The sequence below is a fragment of the Mastomys coucha genome, unplaced genomic scaffold (assembly GCF_008632895.1).
Source record: "Mastomys coucha isolate ucsf_1 unplaced genomic scaffold, UCSF_Mcou_1 pScaffold20, whole genome shotgun sequence".
Classification (NCBI taxonomy): Eukaryota; Metazoa; Chordata; class Mammalia; order Rodentia; family Muridae; genus Mastomys; species Mastomys coucha.
In genome coordinates this window covers 43568725-43591111 of record NW_022196903.1, presented here as the reverse complement: position 1 = coordinate 43591111, position 22387 = coordinate 43568725, and the positions used below count along the sequence as shown (strand labels likewise).

The window sequence follows — 22387 nt, the reverse complement described above, 5'->3', positions numbered from 1 at the left end:
AGACTTCAACACTTCCTGGCAGGCAGCTGGGACAGAGGGCCCTTTCAGGGGCTTTCCAGCAGGCAGTTCATCACTGGGCACTGGAAAGCTGGAGAAGGTAGGTGAGGTAGGCATTGAGTTGGGGTTGGCACTGATTGATCCTGTGGAATCCTTTGACTGCACAGTGCTTTCTCTCCCAGTCCTGTAAGGGCTGGAGCTTTCTAAGCAAGTGCAGGCCTGTGCCGTGTTAGGTGTATGAGTGTCTCTGTGTCACCTGCATCTCTGCTACAGCAGGCCTGGTCATCTACACTTGATGGAACCCCCTCAAGTGGGGCCCTTTCCTGTCAGCTACTTGCTGGAAAACTGAGAGACTCCAAGTCAGGTCTCCATTCCTCCACCCCTTCTTGCTCTCCTCTCTCTGGGGTCAGCTTTAAGTCAGCTCCTCCCAGACCTCTCAGTTCCAGCCCCACCCATCTCAAAGGACAGCAGGCGAGGCAGGACCCTTCACAGCCCCAAGGTAGCCCCTTTTTGGAATATAGGGTCCTTTCTCTGGAGGAGTCTCCAAGTCTACTCCTTCTTGGCCCAGGATGCCTCTTCCTCCTTCTATCTCTGCTTTCCTGTGGGACTCTGGGGAGGGAGGGCCATGTTGGACAGAGAATGTGACTCTGGAAACAGGGCTGAGGCTGGGGAGGCCAGAGTCTGGCTTTACCTTCCAAGTTACCAGTGTCTCATGTGCATCCTGAGAGCAGGGCCTTGGAGACCAAGCATAGGTGGGATGGCTGGAGGGTGAAGACATGGGATGGTTTTGTTTTGTTTTGTTTTGTTTTTCTCTGTTTCTGGGTACTGGGAGGAGGAATATCCGAGAGCCACTATCTGGAGTGGTGCCAGCAGTGTTGAGGGGTTTCTTGGTGCCTAAGGCTTTAGTTCCTGGTCTGCAGAGGAAGCAAAGGGATTCTGAGTGGCCAGGGCATTGGTAGCACTGGAGGGGGCCAGCACACAGATAACTGAGAATTTATTCCTGGAACCTCAAGGGAAGGTGCGCACCTGAGGCTTTCATTTGTATTTCTGTGAAGTCCGATCTCTTGGTCCCTCCTGAAGAGTTGTCAGACTCCTGTGCTTTCGACTCCGAGGTGGACAGGTGAGTGGAAGGTGCTTTGTGGTGTGGGGCGAACACGGAGGGATGCAAAGGGAAGTGACAGGAGTGGTCACTGATATCCAGTCAGAACTGATATTTAATCAGACTGCCCAGGAGAGCCACTGTGCAGAACTTCTTTGAAAGAGACAAGTCATAATGGCTGTCCTAAACAAGTAACAGGGGAGAGTCAGGAAGCTGCGTTAAGCTCTGTGCCGATTAGAGCGGAGGTGGTGCTGAGGAAGTAATCAGACATTCAGGTAAGCAGAATATGAAGACCTCATGGGCCAGAGGCCCTATGGAAGCTCAGGGCAGTGGTTTTATTCAGTGGGAAAAAAAGTAGTATATACCACAATAGAAACTATTTTTCAGAAATTAATACCTGGACCAGCACCATGGGTCCTTGCCTCTGTATCTACCAAATTATGATATACAGTTCAAAGATCAACATCTTTTTCTAAATTACTACATGTTTGTAATTTAAACATGCCTGTTAATGTGGGTATGTAAATATGAGTACATATTGCCAAATTGTAATTTTCAAATATAAAAGAATTTCTATGAAAAAAAATCAGGAAGTGTGAGAAGGAGGAACTTACAAAAGCATAAACTAAAATTTGCCTTTCAAAATATCCAGCCAGCAGCTGAAACAATGACAGGGTAAAGCCTTAGAGCCCAGGCAAGAGGCTTTACTCGGAGAGAGTACTGGGGAATTGTTATTTTTAGTTTTTAGACAGGATCTCATTGTGTATACCTGGCCAACCCAGAACTTGCTATGTAGACCAGGCTATCCTCCAACTCACAGAAATTTGCCTGTCTCTCTCTGCCTTCAGAGTGTTGGGGTTAAAGGTGTGCAGCACCACACCTGGAGGGAACTTTTTACAATACACACATTTCCATGCCTTGGTTGTAGCTGTGTTTGGATGATCACATAAGTTTGTCAGACTTCAAGATAAGCATTGAAAATGGAGCAAGTGTTTGCATTAAATGAAAACCTACAATAGAATGTGATATCTCTTAAATAAGACTGAAGAGAGCAGAAGTTGCTGGCCTACTCAGGGAGGAGGGAGACCTACATGGTCATTGCTACCACATTCACCGGGGGTCACTGACAACAGCCACTAAAATGCATTCTTCCTTCCACCCTGGTTGTGATACAAAGGGGTTGGAAATAACCTGAGTGTCTGTCAGTAGGAAACAGTTCCAATATTATGACAGACACACACATACATAGGGGTGTTATGCAGTCAGACAAATGGAAGCTTTGGATAGACTGGTGAGGGATGATTCTAAAATACATGGGCACACCAACACCTTGCTGTACAGAACCATGTATGATAGGTGGCCATCTGTGAGGAAGGGTGAGAAGGAATATGTTTTCATACTCTTGTGTACAGAGCATGCCACTGGAGGCTCTTTAAGAAACTGGTCATGTTAGTTCCCATGTGGAAGGCACTGAGGTAACTGGGTGAAGATACAAAGAAAGGTTTTAAAGTTATACTCTCTTTTATCTTTTGTACTTTTTGTATACTTGTGTAATCTGTGTGCATGTGTGTTGATATGTGTTGATGTGTATATGGGCACATATGTGTATGTGTAGGTGCACATATATGTGTGTGAGCATGCCTGTGGGAGCCCAAAGTTGACATTGCATGTTTCCCTTGGTTAATATCTATTTAATCGAGGTGGGTTCTCTCAGCTAAATGCAGGGCTTAGAGCGTCAGCTTGCCCTGGGGTTCCTGTCTCTTACCTCCCAAGTGCTGGGATCACAGGAAGCCATCATTGGACCTCTACAGCTCTTTTATTCACTAAGCCATCTCCTTGGCCCTCTTTTCAACCTTTTAACTAGTAAAAATATCGTGGTGTGTGTGTGTGTGTGTGTGTGTGTGTGTGTGTGTGTGTGTAAACTCAGCTTCCTTTCTGTCCCACTGAGACCCAAGCCAAGCTATGTTAGGCAGCCTTATGTTAATGTGAAGAAAGCGACTTGAAGGGGGGTAGATTTACAGGTTTGTTTGCATAGATTGCTGTTTTTGGCATTTTGAGCTGAGGTCAGGCCATTGCCCTGGGCCTCAGGCAAGGCAAATATAAGGGCAGAGGGAATGTGTCCTAGAGGCTGCTTGACCTCAAGGTGGTCAGGAAGGAAAGAGGGGAGAGAGGGGGTAGAAATGAATGTGTGTGTGTGGGGGGGGGTAGATGCTCTTCAAAGGCACACCCTGTTGACTTACATCTTTCAACCAGTCCCCACTTCCTAAATCTCCACAATCCACCCCCACCTCCAGCCAAGCAAGCCGTGTGAGCCTGTGAGGAGCACCACATAAGAGCACCAAGCACTCAGACAACAACATGGCATTGATCCTTTGGGGAAGGGGCCTAGGGCTGTGCCTGGTGAAAGACTTGAGAAGTGATTTGAATCTCAAATCAGGGCCACTTTGACAATGGTGTCTGCATGGCTTGGAAGTTCCTCTTCCCCTGGGCCCCTGAGCCATTCCTTACTCCACTCCTACCTTCCCTAATTCATGGACTTCTCCGTCTCTGCTGTTTTCCCCTGCAGGAAAGATGGCCCAAGCCACAGTGACCGTGAATGGAGTCGAAGTGGCCTCCACACAGCCCCACTCCACTCACATCAGCATCCACATCCACCAAAAATCCGCTTTGGAGCAGCTGCTGGGAGCTATGGGCTCCCTGAAGAAGTCTCTCTCCTGCCCTCAGGCCACTGGCCCCTCCAAGGCCATAATCCACTATGGCCAGCTGTCTCTAGGGGTGAGGAATGGCATGGTCATGGGTTCCTGAGGTGTCACAGAGGCTGGGGACTCCCCTCTTGGATAGGATACAAAGGAAGGTGTGCTGACTCCTCAGGGAAGCACACAAGCTCGTGGGTCCCCTTGCATTTGGGGCAAGGACTTGGGGTTTTCTCTGCAGGGATTGGGATAGGAAGGCATGACCAACCTCTTCTTTGGCACAGAGAGGGCTATGTCCAACACAGTTCTCTGTGATGGGAGAACAGTTTGAGGGCTGTGCGTTCAGTCTTCCCTTGAATTAGTTCATGGGGGCCAAGGGCTGCAGATGCAAGACAACACTAACTAAACCCTTCAAGGAGAGGTGGAGAGGATCCCTGAGCCACTGCCTAGAAGTGCTCAGCATCACTAGAGTTAGAGGTAGATTTGTGACATAAGCACAGGGCAACACGCTTGAGAATCTGGTGTGTGAGCAAGATCCAGAACGGAATGGGAACAGGCTTAGACAGAGAGCAGCTGGATGTAGAAAGGAAAGAACTTCCAAGGTAAAGGAGTGCCAGGAGCAGGACAGCCAGTGATGTGAAAGCCGGTTTGCCAGAAGCCATGAGTGACACAGGGAGGGGTTCAGAACCAGCGTCTGTGCGTGAGTTTTGAACACAAACTGGTCTCAGGCTGCCTCAGAGCCAGGAGGAGCCTAGGTAGGAAGGGTCCACACTCTGTGCTTGTGTGTCAGAGTGGATGTAATGAGGAGAAACGGGAATCGAGATCTTTTAAATGGGGACCCCTAACTTGGGATGGGATGGGTTTGGGGTGTAAGAAAGAAATAAGTCCAGGGACACGCAGAAGTTTAGAGATGATGAGCATCCTGGAAGGCAGGAGAGGCCATCCTTGGGATGGAGGACTTGATACAATCTAATGGATGAATCCAAAGTGCTGGAAGGACATACAGATGGGGTACAGAGTCAATGACAGTTGGGTTTTCTAGGAGAACACTCATCAGAGTTAGAGCTGTCTGTGGTTTGTTGGGGTTGCACTGATGAGAAGATAGGGATGGGCTTGTGCAGTGGGGAGCATCACTTGGTAGGCTAGCCTGTTGGGGAAATTCCATGGTTCAAGGAAATGGCCCTTTAAATGCTTAATCACTGCCTAGGACGGTTCCATAAAGAGCCTGCCCTGAGCTCGAAAGATTGGGCACGTCCCTCAAGGTTGGCTATCTGCAGCCACACCTTTTTCTCTGGCACATCTTTTTTTTTTTTCTCAGATAAGACTTTACAATCGTCTATGCTGGTCTCAAATTAGCCATGTATCAAGGATAGTCTTGAACTTCTGAATTCCCCACCTCCACTTTCCCAAAGCCGGGCTTACAGGCACGGGTAATCTCATCAAAGCTCATCTGGCCCTGGGGATTGAATCCAAGGGCTCATGTAGGTCTCTGCATGTTCATCCCCTGTCCCTCAGCACCACCTCCTGTCTACACAGAGCCCTCACATTGTGTTTGGATATGAGGAGTTAGGTTGAGGTTAAATGCTGAAGGTAGGTGCTGCATTTGACAGGATGATATTCCGGAGGGAGAAGGAGATAGGAATGGTAAGAATCGGCAGAAAGTGATGATGTTAGGGAAAGGTAATGAAGGACAGATAGATGGAGAACAATGCAGACCAGGGCGACTCAGTGGCTGTTAGGACAGATCCTTCCAGAGTCAGAGCCTCAAGGAGGCCAAAGCAGAGGGAAAGCTGAAGCCCATTCCCTGGTTGGAGCTGTGCGGTTATCCCTGGGATGTGAAGGGAGTTGATTTTTTTTTGCCTCCTGTCTCGCAGGTGACCCAGATATTGCTGGGGCTCGTGAGCTGTGTTCTTGGAGTGTGTCTGTACTTTGGGCCTTGGACTGAGCTGCGTGCCTCTGGCTGTGCCTTCTGGTCAGGGTCTGTGGTGAGTAAGAAGCTAGCAAGGAGCTGAGTGGGGGCAAGGAAAACAGTTGCCTTGAGGTTGGACCAAACCTTCTGAAGTACTTTTTTTTTCTGGGTAAGTTTAGGAAGGGCAGGACGCAGGTGACAAGTCTGTTCATATGCTGCTCTTTTCTTTGGCTTGCTTGCCTTTTGAACCCTGCTTTACTTGGGCTGTTCTGGGAGCTGTTGGTGGAAGTGTGATGGGAAAGCCAATCAAAAAGGTAAACTGGAGGCCATTTTTTTTTCTGGTGTCTTCTCTTTCCAGGCAATTGTAGCTGGAGTTGGTACTGTCGTCCATGAGAAGCAGCAGGGAAAACTGTCCGTGAGTCTCATCTTCCTCTTTATCAACCCTGTCCATCTCTACCCTCCAAAATGGCTGCCGTCCCTGCACTTTTCTATCTTTTATCCTGTAGTTACCAACAAAATGGGTCTTTCCTGGAGGGGGGTGGTACTAGAAGGGGCTTCCTGACACAGCAACAGAGGAGGTTGGGCAGGTTTGAGGCAGTGGTTCTGTGACTCTGCCACTGATGAGCAGAATCTGCATCTGGACCTCTCTCTTCCAGGGCCACCTATCACATCTGCTCCTCCTGGCTTGCATTGCTACATCTGTAGCTGCTACCGTTCTGGGTGTGAACAGCATAATCAAGCAAACCAGTGTTTTCTACTACGAGATCAGTTCCACATGCTACTCCTTGCTATCAGGCATGAACAGCGGGTATGAGTCAACGTGGTTCACTGACGACTCAGACTGGAAGACACAGAGGTGCAGAGAGTACCTGAACATGATGATGGTAAGAATGGAACCCACACAGCCATCGCTCTCAGGGACTAGAGCCCTAGAGGGCAGGAATGAACAAGCTCTATGAACTTGGCCTTCATCCCAAGGCCTTTAGAAAGCTGTCATCGAAGCGGGGGCATTTCTCAGACTTTTATACATGAAGACCCCTGAATTAAAGGTGGAGTTGGGGGTCAGGCTATAGGCCACCCCTCTGTCCTCTTTATTAAATGGCTATTCTGCTTATCTACATATGGATGCATAAGATATCACCCCCAGATAAGATAGATTTAAATGCTTCTTTGTTCATAGTTTTCATGGTTCTCTGGGGTGGCTGGGTTGAAATAGTTCACACCTGGGTTTTCCTAGAGAGATAGCAGGTGTGGTCACCAAGAGCTCACTAGGGCTGGGCATTCACACTGAGGCACTCATGTGGCAGGCAGATGATGTGGCTCTGGGCTGGGCTGTCATCCTGAGAACTTACAGCAGTTTCTTCATGTGCCTCTGGCTTCCAAGTATAGTAATCAAGTCCCAGGAGTATGGTGAGCTTGTCAAGAGGCAGGAATTGAAGCTGCCAAGCCAGTGAAGGGCTGTCCATCGATGGCATGATGTCATTTCCACCAGTCAAGCAAGTGGATTAGAAATGGTGGCCACCTCCTCATTAGAGGATGCCACCTGCCTTACTGGAAAGTGTCTGGACTGAGTGTGGCTTTGGTAAGGTGGCGATGTGAATCAGGGGAACCAACAGCACTTGACTTTGCCTCTAGAACTTGTTCCTGGCGTTCTGCATCATGCTCACGGTTGTCTGTATCCTGGAGATTGTTGTGTCTGTGGCTTCCCTGGGACTAAGTCTTCGAAGTATGTGTGGCCGGAGATCCCAGGCCCTGGTGAGTATTCAGGAAGGGGCTTGCTGGACAGCATGGGTCTCAGCAGTGAAAAAGGGAAAGGAGCACATGGGTTCGGAAGTCCCTGATCTTCATTCATCCCTCACTGTCTGTGGAGTGTAATCCCATCTCGTGTCCTGGCTGGCTTCTGCTCATTCATGCCTCTCTGTGGCTGCCTTCACACTCATTCCCCACTCTTTCGAAGTCTGTGCCTCACTTCCCCTACTCAGCCCCTCATCTTTCCTACGGGATATCCCCTCCTTGCTGTCATTCCCTGTTCATCTTTTCTTCTGTTGGTTTCAAGTGGGAAGCCTCCTTGGGCTTCATCTTCCATCCATTAATCTCCTCCTCCTATTGTCTTTTCAGAATGATGAAGAGACAGAGAAGAAGCTTCTCGGTGGGGATTCGGCACCCGCCTCTCCAGCCAAAGAGAAGATCCCTATTATCCTGTGATCTGCCTGAACCCACATGTGTCCCTGTCCAGAGTAATCCAGGGAGGACAACACAACTGTTCCCAGGGCCTCTTCTGCCCCAAACTACATACCTACTTTTGATGTAGCCACTATCCAGCTCTTTCTCTTCCTCTTTATCCACTGTTCTCACAACAATGTCCTTTCTTCCATGAACAGATATTATGTCATTTTCTCCAATGCTAATAAGGCAGAAACAACCAGAAACAAAAAATACCCTCTCACAGAAAGGTGTGGGCTCTTCATTGATACAGACAATGAGCTTGGAAAGGCTGTTCCTTGAGTTGCCCTGTGGGCAGAAGAGTGGCGGTGGAGCCTGGTGGCAGTTGTATGCCTCTGATGTCACTCACACCCTTCTTCAGGGTTTGCATCCATTCTACTATGTAAAGTGAACATAACCCAAGTGCCTGGAATCTTCTCCATCATTATTTAGATTCCCTTCCTGATGCATTGATAAATACTCTGGCAAAAACAACTTGTGGGAGAAAGGGTTTATCTTCTCATGCTGTCCATCATTGTGGGGGTGTCAAAGCAGCAGGAGCCCGAAACAGCTGGTCATATCACATCCACCATTAGAAGTAGAAAATGATAAATGTATACAAACTAGTGCTTGGCTCACTTTCTCTGCTCTTAGTTCAGGATTCCATACCTAGGGAATGGTGGCTCCCATGGTGGATGGGTCTTCCCCCCAATTAACACAATGAAATTACTCCCACTCGCACCACACATACATGTTTACTGAGAAGCCCATCTTTCAGGTGATCCCACATACTATCAAGTTGATTCTCCCAGAACCCAGCCCACTGCATGTTCAGGGGTCACTTGCCATAAGCAGGCCTGTGGGTTTGGGTCTCATGGAATTAAAGACATATAATTTATTTAGAAGGTGTGAGAAAGTAGTATGAAGTATCTGCTGAGTTTCTGTCAGAGGTGAGGAACACAAGGGAATTCTAAAGATGACACTCAGGGGAGAGGCTCTGATTGCTATTGGTGCTTGACTAGTTGAGGCAGTACAAAGTGATGAGCATTCCTTTGCCTCAGTATGCACTGGCACATTTGTTAGTGCCCAGTTACCTGGTCATTAGCTAAATCTCAAGACACTATGGTTTACTTAGGCAAGAGTACTTCTTAGTTGTCATTCATAGATGCCCAGAATTCTGCCTGTGAAGATTCTAGCTCATAGTATAGTGGGGGCAGTCCTGGATGCATCAGAGGCCAAGAGAGGGCACAATTTCATCAACTTCTGAGGTGGAGTTGGAGGTCATAGGTGTGCTGTGTTAAGATTACTATGTTCCTCTCAAAATCTATGTTGAATGTGCAATCTCCAGTGGCTCAGAATGTGACCATGATTGGAGTCTTTCCATAGAAGTCTTAGAAGGTCAAAATGGAGTTATCAGGGTGGGTCCAAATCTAACATGACTGGTCTTCTTATAGAAAGAGGACATTGTGAAGATACAAGGGGAAGACAGCCATTTTTGAGCCAAAAAGCCCCAAGAGAAAATTGTTAGTGCCTCAATCCCAGGCATATTATAATTAAGTCAAAAAGAGGAAGGGGAGTATGTTAGAAAAAGGAACTGATAACATCTCAGTCAGCAAGCCCATCTGTCCTGTGGTAGTATTCCTGAGAAGACATGAGCATATGTCTTCTCAGCACAGATAGGGAAATAACAACAGACCAAAATAAGAGTACCACCAAAGTCCAACTTTCATGACCCAATGAGTTTCCTGAGGTTACTTATAGGAGTGTGTGTTAGGAACTATTTACAGGAACATAGATGGCTCAAAGACACCACCATCATCTAAAACCATAACATGAGTAACAATTTGTAAGACTTGGAATCATGGAGTTATCTACATAACTTACAGGCAGTTTGATGAGGTGGAGAACTTTCTCTAGGCAGTTTGGCTGACCTAAGCCTCCTCAGTAATCTTTCTTGCCCATATAATTTTAGGGAGAGTGGGGGGCCTTGTAAGTTTCTGGAACTCCCTGAGACTTTTGAGTTGCTTATTTCTCTATTCTTAGCAAGCCTTCCTTTAGGGTGTTTTTGGTCTTAAATGAGCTACCCTCCAGAATGAAATGTTCCAATTCAGAGGAATTTTCTTTGTAACTATCATGACATTTTCACACTGAAGGAACTGTTGGGTTTCCCATCCACCTGAACATCCTCTATCCTCTGGAGCAGGACCTTGCCTCTTCCACTTGAGACACTTCCATTTCTGTTTCCACTCACAGTAGGTGACTCTAGTGCACCAAGGACAGCCCTATAAGAGTACCACAATTTCCAGTTTTGTATATGTGCTATCTGGGGTGGCTCTGTACATGCTAAGGCAGAGGAGGGAGAACTCCAGTCAGGGAAAGAAAAGACTTAGTAGAAACCACACCTTGCTCTTGAAATCATGAAGTTGTTAGGAGCAGGAGATGTGGTGCACTGTGAGTTTATATCCCAGATGCTTTGATGCTAGCATCTGTTAAAGATATGAAGAAATCTGTAGATTCATAGAAAGGAAGGTGAGACAAATTATCCTTCAAAGGATCTCAATTAGGAGAGTCATAGACTGCCAAGTGGGAGGGCATTAGGAGAGATAGCTGCCATATACAGAATGATGTGGATCTGGAAGGAAAATAACCTCCAACTCATTTTAGTTCCAGCCATTAGGAGGCTTATAGCATCATCTCATAATTGCATGAAGGTGCCCAGAAGGAAGAGGCAAACATTTCTGTCCCATAGGACAAAGAGCTTCTTGCACTTAGAGGCTTTCAGGGGTGGGGATTTAGTGTCATACCATGTGACCTAGCCTCCAAGCCAAAATGAAGGCTGTACGTAATAACTCAACATTGTCTTAGGCCTGGGCATCAGGGGTAGCTGGGATGAGTCTTGGCAACAACAGGGAGGGAGAAGACTCAACTCTTTGGGAGAATGCCAAGGCCATGGCAGCTCTCTGTAGCTGGCAAGGGTTGGAGGTTGATTCCAGTGAGGATTTTGGTTAAAGGATATGCAACCTAACAGTATGTAGATGTCACACAGATGGCATCCTGGGAAGACTTCACATATGCAACAGGGTCACTTGAATTTCCTATCTTATTTGACTCGTGTTTTGTTGTTGCTGCTGCTGCTGTTGCTGTTGTTGTTGCTGTTGTTGTTGTTTTTAAAATTATTTCTTTGTGTGAGCATGCATGTGTGAGTGCTAGTGCCTGCAGAAAGAGGTCAGAAGAGAGCATGGCATTCCCTGGAAGCTGGAATTATGGGTAGTTGCGACCCACCATGTGGGTGTTGGGAGCCAAACTCCCGTCCTCTGAAAAACGCAGTAAGCACCCTTAACCAACCAATTTTACGTCTTTGTCATTCAGCATAAGATTTTGAAATAGAGTCCTAGTCCAAAGAAACACAGGCAAAGCTGAATCAACGTCAAAATCAAAGAAGGCATTATGCTCCAGTGGTATCAACTTCTGTTTCAGTATTTCTACCCCAGTCTCATGCAGCCAAGATTGGAGAAATCCTCTTGGCTTTTCCATTCTATAAAACAAACATCAGTTTTGTTTTGGTGGTTTTTGCACGAAATGGTCTCTGGCAGAGTTTAGCAACCCTTTTTCCCACTTTGTGGGAGGGTGGCTTCCTGCCTATCTTGTTTTTCTTCCCCAATGTCCTCTGTGCCTGCCTTTCTGTGGTCCTCCACCTCTACCCAGTGAATAACATAGAAACTTCTTTGGATATGTTTTTCTTCTCTGTAGACATGTCACTTCCCCTCCTACTTTTGTTTAGTTGGAAAAGCCAGCATCCATCTCTCTTCAGAAAGCTTTGCTTTGCCAGTAAAATTGTGTATACAGATGGGAATGACTCAGTGTCCCTCATGGAGTCTTGAAACAGTCTTCAGCCTGTTTGTATATAATGCTTTTAATGGCATTTTCAAATTCACAGGGCATAAACAGGAAAGGGTTCCTCCTTCTCCCCCTTGTCCTCCTCCCTCCCCTCTCCATTTTTCCTTCTATGTATTTCACTGGCTCTTGGGTCCTCTAACCTCAGGATCAGATTCCAGCTTTCACAAATTGGCTATTAAAAGGGTGTGCTTGTTGGTATTTTTGTTAACTTGACACAAACCAGGGTCATTTGGCGAAAGGGAAGCTCAATTGAGAAAATGTCTCCATCAGAGGGACCTGTATGCAAATCTATGGGACATTTTCTTGATTAATGATTGATGTGAAAGAGTTATGCCTACTGTGGGCAGTGCCACCCATGGGCAGGTGGTTCTGGTTCTGTAAGATAGCAGACTGAGCAATCTATATATAGGAAGCAAACCAGTCAGCAGCACCCCTCTGTGACATCTGCTTCATTTCCTGCCTCTTCTGTGAGTTCCTGCCCCAATTATCCTTCATGTAATGGGTGTTTTTGGCTTTAGTTTATAAGCAGTGGGTGATGGGCACATGTACTATTATTGCCTAGTCTGGGAAGTACTTTGGAATTTCCCTGCTCTACACTCCATTAGCTGCCTGGGTTTTTCTAACTGCCTGGAAAACCTTTAAAAGAGAGGAATCTGAGCTGAAGGCAGGAAGCCACTCCCTGTGGCAAGATATGTGTATATATCCTTTCATGGCATGTCTCTTTGGGTATTTCTGATAAAATTCTTTGCCTCCAACTCTGCAGAGAAGATTTCAGACTTTCATATCTAAAGAAGAGACTGAAAACCAAAAAAGCAACAAAGCTTTAGGAATACTTAACAAACCCAATTCCCTTCTAAAGTAGGAAGATAGTCTCTAAGTAGCCACTTTTAGGAGCAACTTGCTATACTTAGGTAACGTCTGCTGCCCCTTTAAATGTCTCTCAGAGTACCTTTAGGGATGTGTTCTGTTTTGACTTGCCTTGAACCTTCAGCCTTTCAGAGAAATATCCAAGGATCAGCCAAAAGCTCTGAGTCATTCTTACGTATTTCTTTGAGGTGATCCAGAATAATCTTTACTCTTTTTAATGCAAAATTCTCTCAAAGGTGTTTGTAGCCACACCATTTGTTTTCTTATTTGTCAAATGTGTGACATATGAACTTGAAATGAGAATGGAGTGTGTGCCCCCCATCCCCAACCTCATGGTAAATGAGGCTTCCCTATCCAAACACCTGTGAGTTCCCCAGTCAAAGCAGCTTGCTTTCTTTATTGGGAAAAACCACTGCTTTGAGTATTACTTCTAGGGCTGCCCTTACTTGCTGCACAAAATAAACCTCCCTCTGCTCTTATGTCTCCTTCTGTTTATCAGGTCTGCCGTCACTAAGAGATGAAGCCATTGCATTTCTTCCATAACTGGAATAAGACACTAAAATCCCTTGTCTCCACTTGGAACATCTTCATGATTTACCATTCAATTCATCTCTCTCTACTTCCTCATTGCTTATGATTTTTCCTCCTACCTCCTCTTTTTCCTTTCTTCTCTGCCCATGGGAAATATTTTTTTATCAACTGATGTCCCTAGAAACTTTTATTTTAAAAATATATGCATGTGCCCATCCATCCTCACCAGGAAAGCTTCTTATTGAGGTAGATGGCAATGAACACAGAGACTGTGACTAGTCAAGGTGCCAAGAATAAGAGACTGTGGATGCATCCCAGAATGGAGCATCTATATGTCACCTCCTCTACCCATGGTTCAAGGAGAATCACAGAAGGGGCAGAAAGATTATAAATGCCATAGGCAGGGGGCAGCTATGAGGAAGCAGTGTTCTCTAGATACAGCAGGACAGTTGCACAAATGAACGACAGAACTGAGACAGCATACACAAGACCTGCACAGGCTCTGGCCAGACAAAATTCCAGCATGGAAGGGGAGGGGACATTAAGTCCCACCCCTAGCCAAGGAGCTATCAGCAATTGATAGCCACTGTGAGAGAGAAGATTAGGTTCCTTAAGGGTGTGGCTCCTAGTGGCTTGACCACACATTCAAGAGTATCTGGACAGCATGAACTATACTTGCTAGGAAGAAAAATAAGAAGAATCAGGAGGAGGGGGAGGGGGAAAGGGAAGAAGGAAGAAGAATCAAATTTGGATATGTAGGGAAGGGAAGATGGATCTGAGGGGAGTGGGGAGATGAGGTAAATATGATCAAAATACATTTTTTCATTTAAAGATATTAACTATGATAATAAAATGTATTTATTCATAATTAAATTCTATAATAATTAATATCTTACTCCTCTATCTGAAAAATATACTACTGTGAGAAAGCAAGGGATTCTTGTTTTGAATTTCAGTTCTATCGTGATTTATTTTAATCCTATTAACTAGATGTTACAATGCATTTGACATTTGTGTGAGTTTACTGAGGTCTCTATGAAGAAAAAGATGACCTTACAATTCAGATCATTGTTCTTCATCCTCCAAGTACAAGCTTTATAGTTTCTTTCTTTTTAGAATTAATTTTTAAAAATTATCATGAGAATTATGAAGTTCATTATGCTATTTTCATACATGTATATAATTATATTTTGCATATATTCACCCCATTAGCCTCTCCTGTTCCCTCTCCCATCTCCTACTGGCCCTTTTCACTCTCCATAATAATTGTACTTCTCCAACTATGTCAAGTTTATATATATTTGTGTGTATTTCTACATGCATACATATACACATACAAATATATAACCTCTAGGTCCTGCATATGAGAGAATGTATGTGGTATTTATCTTTCTCCTCCGTTGCTCTCCTTGTCCATTACTCTTCCTTCCTGATCTTGTACTTATGTGTCTTTAGCTGTGTGGCTTATCTCTGGGCCCTCTAGTCGATTCTACTGGTCTGTATACCTGATTTTCTTGCCAGTACTATGATTATTCATATCAAATGGCTCTGTATAATAACTTGAAATTGGGTGTGATGATAACTACAGCATTATTTTTATTTTTCTTGAGAATTGTTTTGGCTGTATATGGTTTTTGTGGAGTCTTGAATGCAAACCACTCTGGCCACTATGGAAATCAATACAATTTCTTGGAAAATTTTTAAACTGAAATTATATAGCTCAGCTCTCTCAGCTATACAGCTTATATATATATGTGTGTATGTACACATATTATATATATGTATATGTATATATATGGCTAAAGGACCATAAGTCAATGTCCCAAAGATTTATTTTGCCTAGTTTTGCAATCAGTGTAGACGTCCATAAAGAGATGAATGGATAAAGAAACTGTGATGCATATATATGCTAAAGTTGTTATTATTATCATTCAGGGCACAATAGAGTTTTATTTGACCATAGAGAAGAATTAAAGAACGTTTGGGTTGTTCTTGCTTCTCTGAGACTTTTGATTTCCATCATTAAGTTATTTACTGGTGATGTGTCTGATTTTTTTTTTAAGATTTATTTATTATTATATGTAAGTACACTGTAGCTGTCTTCAGACACTCCAGAAGAGGGCATTAGATCTCGTTATGGATGGTTGTGAGCCACCATGTGGTTGCTAGAATTTGAACTCAGGACCTTCGGAAGATCAGTCAGGGCTCTTAACCAATGAGCTATCTCTCCAGCCCCCATCTCTGATTTTTTTTTAAGTGTAAAAACTTTTATTTTAATTTATTTTTTGGTAATTTCATATGTGAATACAATGAATTTAGAGTGTATCCACTCCCTGCTCTCCCTCCAAGTCTATGACTTAAAAATGCTAACACTCATAGCTGTTTTCTTCCATTTTAGAACTGTCTTTCCCCCCGGCCAGCAAGATGGTACAGAAGATAAAAGCGCTTGTCACATGTCTTAGTCAGGGTTTCTACTCCTGCACAAACATCATGACCAAGAAGCAAGCTGGCAAGGAAAGGGTTTATTCAGCTTACATTTGCACATTGCTGTTGATCACCAAAGGAAGTCAGGGCTGGAACTCAAGCAGATCAAGAAGCAGGAGCTGATGCAAAGGTAATGAATGGATGTTACTTACTGGCTTACTTCCCCTGGCTTGCTCAGCTTGCTTTCTTATAGAACCCAGAACTACCAGCCCAGGGATGGCACCACCCACAATGGGCCCTCCCTGCTTGATCACTAATTGAGAAAATGCCTTACAGCTGGATCTCACAGAGGCATTTTCTCAACTGAAGCTCCTTTTTCTGTGATAACACCAGCCTGTGTCAAGTTGACACACGAAACCAGCTAGTACACCACAAAAGCCTGATGATCTGAGTTTGATCCCTGGAACTCACATAAAGGTGGAAGGAAAGACAAGAGACAACTTCATGACGTTGTTCTCTGACTTCCACACTCATGCTGTGGCACCTCCTGGTCTCTGCACATACAAGCTTTCAAGAGTAACTACTTTTCTTGTATCACAAAGATTCTGGTAAGCCACACTTCTATTTTTATTTTATTCTAGATATTTAAAGTTTTCCTTTTTGATTTTTGAATGACCCTTTGACCACTTAAGAGTGTACTGTTTAGCCTCCATATTTGTACAGTGTTGTCATTTCTTTTGCTATTGATTTTGATTTTTATTCTATGGGATGTGATATTTTCATATTTGTGAGACTTGTTTTGTGATTTAAATGTGATCCACTTGAGGAATAATTATATGTGCTGCTGAGAATAATGTGTAGTCTACAGTTATTGTATAGAATACAATAGAATTCTGTAGATGTCTCTTAAGTTCATTTGATCTATGGTACAGTATAATTCAGAAATTTCTCTGATTTTTTTTTAACCCACATGACCTATATACTGATGAGAGTAGGGTTTTTTTTTCACTCATCCATTGTTATTGGACCATCTGGCCCTTTATATCTGGTAGTGTTTGCTTTGTGAAGTTGACTACACCAATGTTCAGTGCACCTATATTTATAGCAGTAATTATATCTTGAAGGGTAGGTCCTCTTAATATGGGGAGGGTTTCTTAGTCTTTTTTGATTGATTTTTTGTTTGAAGTCTATTTTGTCAAATGTGCCTATAATTATTTCTGTTTATCAGGACCTTCTACTTGTTTGGTATTTTCACTTCTAGCCCTTCCCTTTCAATGGGTGTATGTTCCCAGTAAGTTCCAAATTTTACAGACAGTAGAAAGCTGGATCTTGTCTTTAAATCCAGTCCCAGAGCTGAAAAGAGAAAGCACACATAGCACAGAAGTTGAGGAGGGGTGTATGGAGGGTGCCCTGTGGAACACTGCAATGGGAAGATGGACCAGAGAAGAGTATGAGTGAGATAGGACAACTGGGCACCCACGGAGCCCCATACCCTCCTTTTGCAGTGTCTTGTGTCAGGGGCATGATCCCAGAGTCAAGTGCAGGGTCTCATGGCCAAATAAAGCTTTCAGCAATTGAGGACTTTTTGTTCTTATGAAAAACAGTTCTGGGGGGCAAGCTCAGCAGCTAGTCCCAGAGCCTCCAGAGGAGGCTCCACTCCCAGGCATTCTAGCACACCCAGGATCTAAGGATCAGGGGTGAGGAGAACACAACATCTGTTTCAACACTACTGGGAGTAACTGGGACCAGCAGGATCCAGGGACACAGGAACCCCATCTGACCAGTGACTCAGGTTCCTTCCGGTCTGCACCTGTCTACCTTGGATGGGAACTCAGCAGCCAGTCCCACAACACCCAGAGGAGGCTCCACTCTCAGGCCATCTAGCACAACCAGGATCTTAGGATCTCAGGATCCCAGGAGCTTGAGCACACCAGGATCTCAGGGTCTCAGAGGCAGCTTGACTCCCAGAAACTCTGACACACCCAGAACCTCAGGACCACAGGATCCTGGAATCACAGGATCACAGAGACAGCTGGACTCTGAAGAGTTCTGACTCTACCAGAATCACAGGAAAGACAGTCTCCAGTCAGATATATAGAGGGCAGGTAGAACTAGAGATAATCAGATGGTGGGAGACAAGCATGAGAACATAAGCAACAGAAACCAAGGTTACTTGACATCATCAGAACCCAATTCTCCCACCATAGCAAGTCCTGGATGCACCATCACACAAGAAAAGCAAGATTCAAATCTAAAATCACTTCTCATGATGATGGTAGAGGACTTTAGGACATAAATAACTCCCTTAAAGAAATATAGGCGATACTAGATATATCTTTGAGTCATAACCTTTCATATATATGCTTTTCTATACCTTCTTTGCTGTCTTTTAGAAAGAAATAAAGCTAAACTGTTCACTATGAAAAAAAAAACAAAAACAAAAACAAAAAGAGAAATACAGGAGAACACAGGTAAACAGGTAGAAGCCCTTAAAGAGGAAACACAAAAATCCCTTAAAGAATTACAGGAAAACACAATCAAACAGGTGAAGGAAATGAACAAAACCATCCAGGATCTAAAAATGGAAATAGAAAAAATAAAGAAATCACAAATCTAAGACGAATACAAAAAACAATAAAGAAGACCAAGCCTAAGCATAATAGGTATAGAAGAGAGAGAAGACTCCCAACTTAAAGGGCCAATAAATAGCTTCAACAAAATTATAGAAGAAAACTTCCCTAACCTAAATAAAGAGATGGCCATGAACATACAAGAAGCCTACAGAACCCCCAATAGACTGGACCAGAAAAGAAGTTCCTCCTGTCACATAATAATCAAAACACCAAATGCACAAAACTAATAAAGAAAATTAAAAGCAGTAAGGGAAAAAGATAAAGTAACATATAAAGGCAGACCTATCAGAATTACACCAAACTTCTCACCAGAGACTATGAAAGCTAGAAGATCCTGGGCAGATGTCATACAGACCCTAAGAGAACATAAATGCCAGCCCAGACTACTATACCCAGCAAAATTCTCAATTACCATAGAGGAATAAAACAAAATATTCCACAACAAAACCAAATTTGCACAATATCTTTCCATAAATCCAACCCTACAAAAAACAATAGATGGAAAACACCAATACAAGGAGGGAAACTACACCCTAGAAAAAGCAAGAAAGTAATCTTTCAACAAATCAAAAAGAAGATAGACACACAAACATAATGCCACCTCTAACAACAAAAATAATAGGGAGTCAATAAATAAATAAATAAATAGGATAAGGAAGGACACTCATACTGGTCAAAGTGAAAATCTTCCAAGGTGAACTCTCAATTCTAAATATCTATGCCCCAAATGCAAGGACACCCATATTTATAAAAGAAACTTTAGTAAAGCTCAAAGCACACATTGTACCCCACACAATAATAGTGGGAGACTTTAACACCCTATTCTCATCAATGGGCAGATCATGGAAACAGAAACTAAACAGAGACACAGAGAAACTCAAATGGATCTAACAGATATTTATATAACATTTCATCCTAAAGACCACGTACATGTGAAAGCTTAACAACGCTCTACTCAATGATAACTTAGTCAAGGAAGAAATAAAGAAAGAAATGAAAGACTTTTTAGAATTTAATAAAAATGAAGACACATCATTCCAAAACTTATGGGACACAATGAAATCAGTGGTAAGAGGAAAGCTCATACCTCTAAGTGCCTCCAAAAAGAAACTGGAGAGAGCTTGCACTAGCAGCATAACAGTATACCTGAAAGCTCTAGAACAAAAAGAAGCAAATATAACCAAGAGGAGAAGATGACAGGAAATAATCAAACTCAGGGCTGAAATCAACCAAATAGAAACAAAAAGAACTATAAAAAAATCAACAAAACCAGGACCTGGTTCTTTGAGAAAATCACCAAAATAGATAAACCCTTAGCCAGACTAACTAGAGGGCACAGAGACAATATCCAAATTAGTAAAATCAGAAATGAAAAGGGAGACATAAAAATGGAAACCGGGGATATTCAAAAAATCATCAGATCCTACTACAAAAAAGTTTATACTCAACTAAATTGGAAACTCTGGATGAAATGGACAATTTTCTAAACACATACAAGGTGCAAAAGTTAAAACACAACCAGATAAACCATCTAAACAGCCCCATAACCCCTAAAGAAAGAGAAGCAGTCATTAATAGCCTCCCAACCAAAAAAAGTCCAGGACCAGATGGGTTCAGTGGAGAATTCTATCAGACACTTAAAGAAGACCTAATACCAATACTCTTCAAACTATAGAAACAGAAGTTACATTACCCAATTCATTCTATGAAGCCACAATTACACTTATTACACCTAAACCACACAAAGATTAAATGAAGAGAACTTCATACCAATCTCCCTTATGAACATTGATGCAAAAAATACTTAATATAATTCTTGTCAACCAAATCCAAGAATGCATCAAAATGATCATTCACTACCATCAAGTAGGCTTCATCCCAGGATGCAACAATGGTTCAATATACAGATATTCATCAACATAATCTACTATATAAACAAACTCAAAGAAAATAAAACACATGATCACTTCATTAGATGCTGAAAAAGCATTTGACAAAATTCAGCATCCCTTCATGGTAAAAGTCTTGGAAAGATCAGGAACTCATAGCCCATACCTAAACATAGTAAAAGCAATATACAGCAAACCAGTAGCCAACATCAGACTAAATGGAGAGAAACTTGAAACAATCCCACTGAAATCAGGGAGTAGACAAGGCTGCCCACTCTCTCCCTATCTATTCAACATAGTACTTGAAGTTCTATCTAGGGCAACTAGACAACAAAAGAAGGTCAAAGGGATACAAATTGGAAAGGAAGAAGTCAAAATATCACTATTTGCAGATGATATGATAGTATACTTAAGTGACCCCAAAAATTCCACCAGAGAGATCCTAAACCTGACAAACAACTTCAGAAAAGTGGCTGTATATAAAATTAACTCAAACAAATCAGTAGCTTTCCTCTACTCAAAGGATAAACAGGCTGAGAAAGAAATTAGGGAAATAACACCATTCACAATATCCACAAATGATGTTACATACCTTGGTGTGACTCTAACTAAGCAAGTGAAAGATCTATATGATAAGAACTTCAAGTCTCTGAAGAAAGAAATCGAAGAAGATCTCAGAAGATGGAAAGATCTACCATGCTCATGGATTGGCAGGATTAATATAGTAAAAATGGTCATCTTGCCGAAAGCAATCTACAGACTCAAGGCAATCCTCATCAAAATTCCAACTCAGTTCTTCATAGACTTAGAAAGAGCAATTTGCAAATTCAATTAGAATAACAAAAAACCCAGTATAGTGAAAACTATTCTCAACAATAGAAGAACTTCTGGGGGAATCACCATCCCTGACCTCAAGCTGTATTACAGAGCAATAGTGATAAAAACTGCATGGTATTGGTACAGAGACAGGCAGGAAGATCAGTGAGTAGAATAGAACTGAAGACCCAGAAATGAACCCACACACCTATGGTCACTTGATCTTTGACAAAGGAGCTAAAACCATCCAGTGGAATAAAGACAGCATTTTTAACAAATGGTGCTGGTTGAACTAAAGGTCAGCATGTAGAATAATGCAAATCAATCCATTTTATCTCCTGTACAAAGCTCAAGTCCAAGTGGATAAAGGGCCTCCACATAAAACCAGATACACTAGATGTTAGCAGCCAATAGAGGAGAAAGTGGGGAAGAGCCTCGAATATATTGGCACAGGGGAAATTTTCCTGAACAGAGCACCAATGGCTTGTGCTGTAAGATCAAGAATCGACAAATAGGACCTCATAAAATTGCAAAGCTTCTATAAGGCAAAGGACACTGTCAATAAAAAAAAAAAAAAAAAAAAGGCAACCAACAGATTGGGAAAAGATCTTTACCAATCCCACATCTGATAGAAGGCTAATATCCAATATATACAAAGAACTCAAGTTAGACTCCAGAGAACCAAATAACCCTATTAAAAATGGGTACAGAGCTAAACAGAGAATTTTCAACTGAGGAAAATAGAATGTCTGAGAAGCACCTAAAGAATATTCATCATCCTTAGTCATCAGGGAAATGCAAATCAAAACAACCCAGAGATTCCACCTCACACCACTCAGAATGGCTAAGATCAAAAACTCAGGTGACAGCAGATGCTGGCGAGGATGTGGAGAAAGAGGAACACTCCTCCTTTGCTGGTGGGAATGCAAGCTGGTACAACCCCTCTGGAAAATAGTTTGGCGGTTCCTCCGGAAATTGAACATAGTTCTACCTGAAGACCCAGCTATACCACTCCTGGGCATATACCCAGAAGATGCTCCAACATGTAATAAGGACACATAGTCCACTATGTTCATAGCAGCCTTATTTATAAAAGCCAGAAGCTGGAAAAACCCAGATGTCCCTCAACAGAGGAATGGATACAGAAAGTTTCATACATTTATTTACACGATGGAGAACTACTCAGCTATTAAAAACAATGAATTCATGAAATTCTTATGCAAATGGATAGAAGTAGAAAATATCATCCTGAGTGAGGTTACCCAATCACAAAAGAACACACATGGTATGCACTCACTGATAAGTGGATATTAGCCCAAAAGCTTCAAATAACCAGGATACAATTCACAGACCACATGAAGCTCAAGAAGAAGGAAGACCAAAGTGTGGGTGCTTCAATCCTTCTTAGAAGGAGAACAAAATACTCACAG

General features: G+C 43.1%; 1 protein-coding gene across 3 annotated transcripts; it reads left to right on the top strand.

Moving 5' to 3' along the window:
- Positions 1 to 9: 9 nt before the first annotated feature.
- Tmem176b (transmembrane protein 176B) lies at positions 10 to 8320 on the top strand. Of its 3 annotated transcripts, none has more exons than XM_031381845.1 (8): positions 10 to 97; positions 1011 to 1117; positions 3663 to 3871; positions 5664 to 5774; positions 6057 to 6113; positions 6355 to 6582; positions 7334 to 7453; positions 7817 to 8320. In XM_031381845.1, exons 3-8 carry the CDS (start codon positions 3668 to 3670, stop codon positions 7901 to 7903), a joined length of 807 nt encoding a protein of 268 aa, XP_031237705.1. In that variant the 5' UTR covers positions 10 to 97; positions 1011 to 1117; positions 3663 to 3667; the 3' UTR covers positions 7904 to 8320. The 3 variants fall into 3 exon arrangements, with proteins under 3 accessions (XP_031237705.1, XP_031237704.1, XP_031237706.1); XM_031381844.1 differs by lacking the exon at positions 10 to 97 and adding an exon at positions 342 to 496; XM_031381846.1 differs by lacking the exons at positions 10 to 97; positions 1011 to 1117 and adding an exon at positions 1242 to 1371.
- The last annotated feature ends 14067 nt before the right edge of the window (positions 8321 to 22387 follow it).

Excerpts from the sequence above, each read along its gene's own strand:
- Tmem176b (XM_031381845.1), top strand. The coding sequence starts at position 3,668 with ATGGCCCAAGCCACAGTGACCGTGAATGGAGTCGAAGTGGCCTCCACA. Across the intron at positions 3,872-5,663 it reads ATGGCCAGCTGTCTCTAGGG|GTGACCCAGATATTGCTGGG; the intron begins GTGAGGAATGGC and ends CCTGTCTCGCAG. Across the intron at positions 6,114-6,354 it reads AGCAGCAGGGAAAACTGTCC|GGCCACCTATCACATCTGCT; the intron begins GTGAGTCTCATC and ends TCTCTCTTCCAG.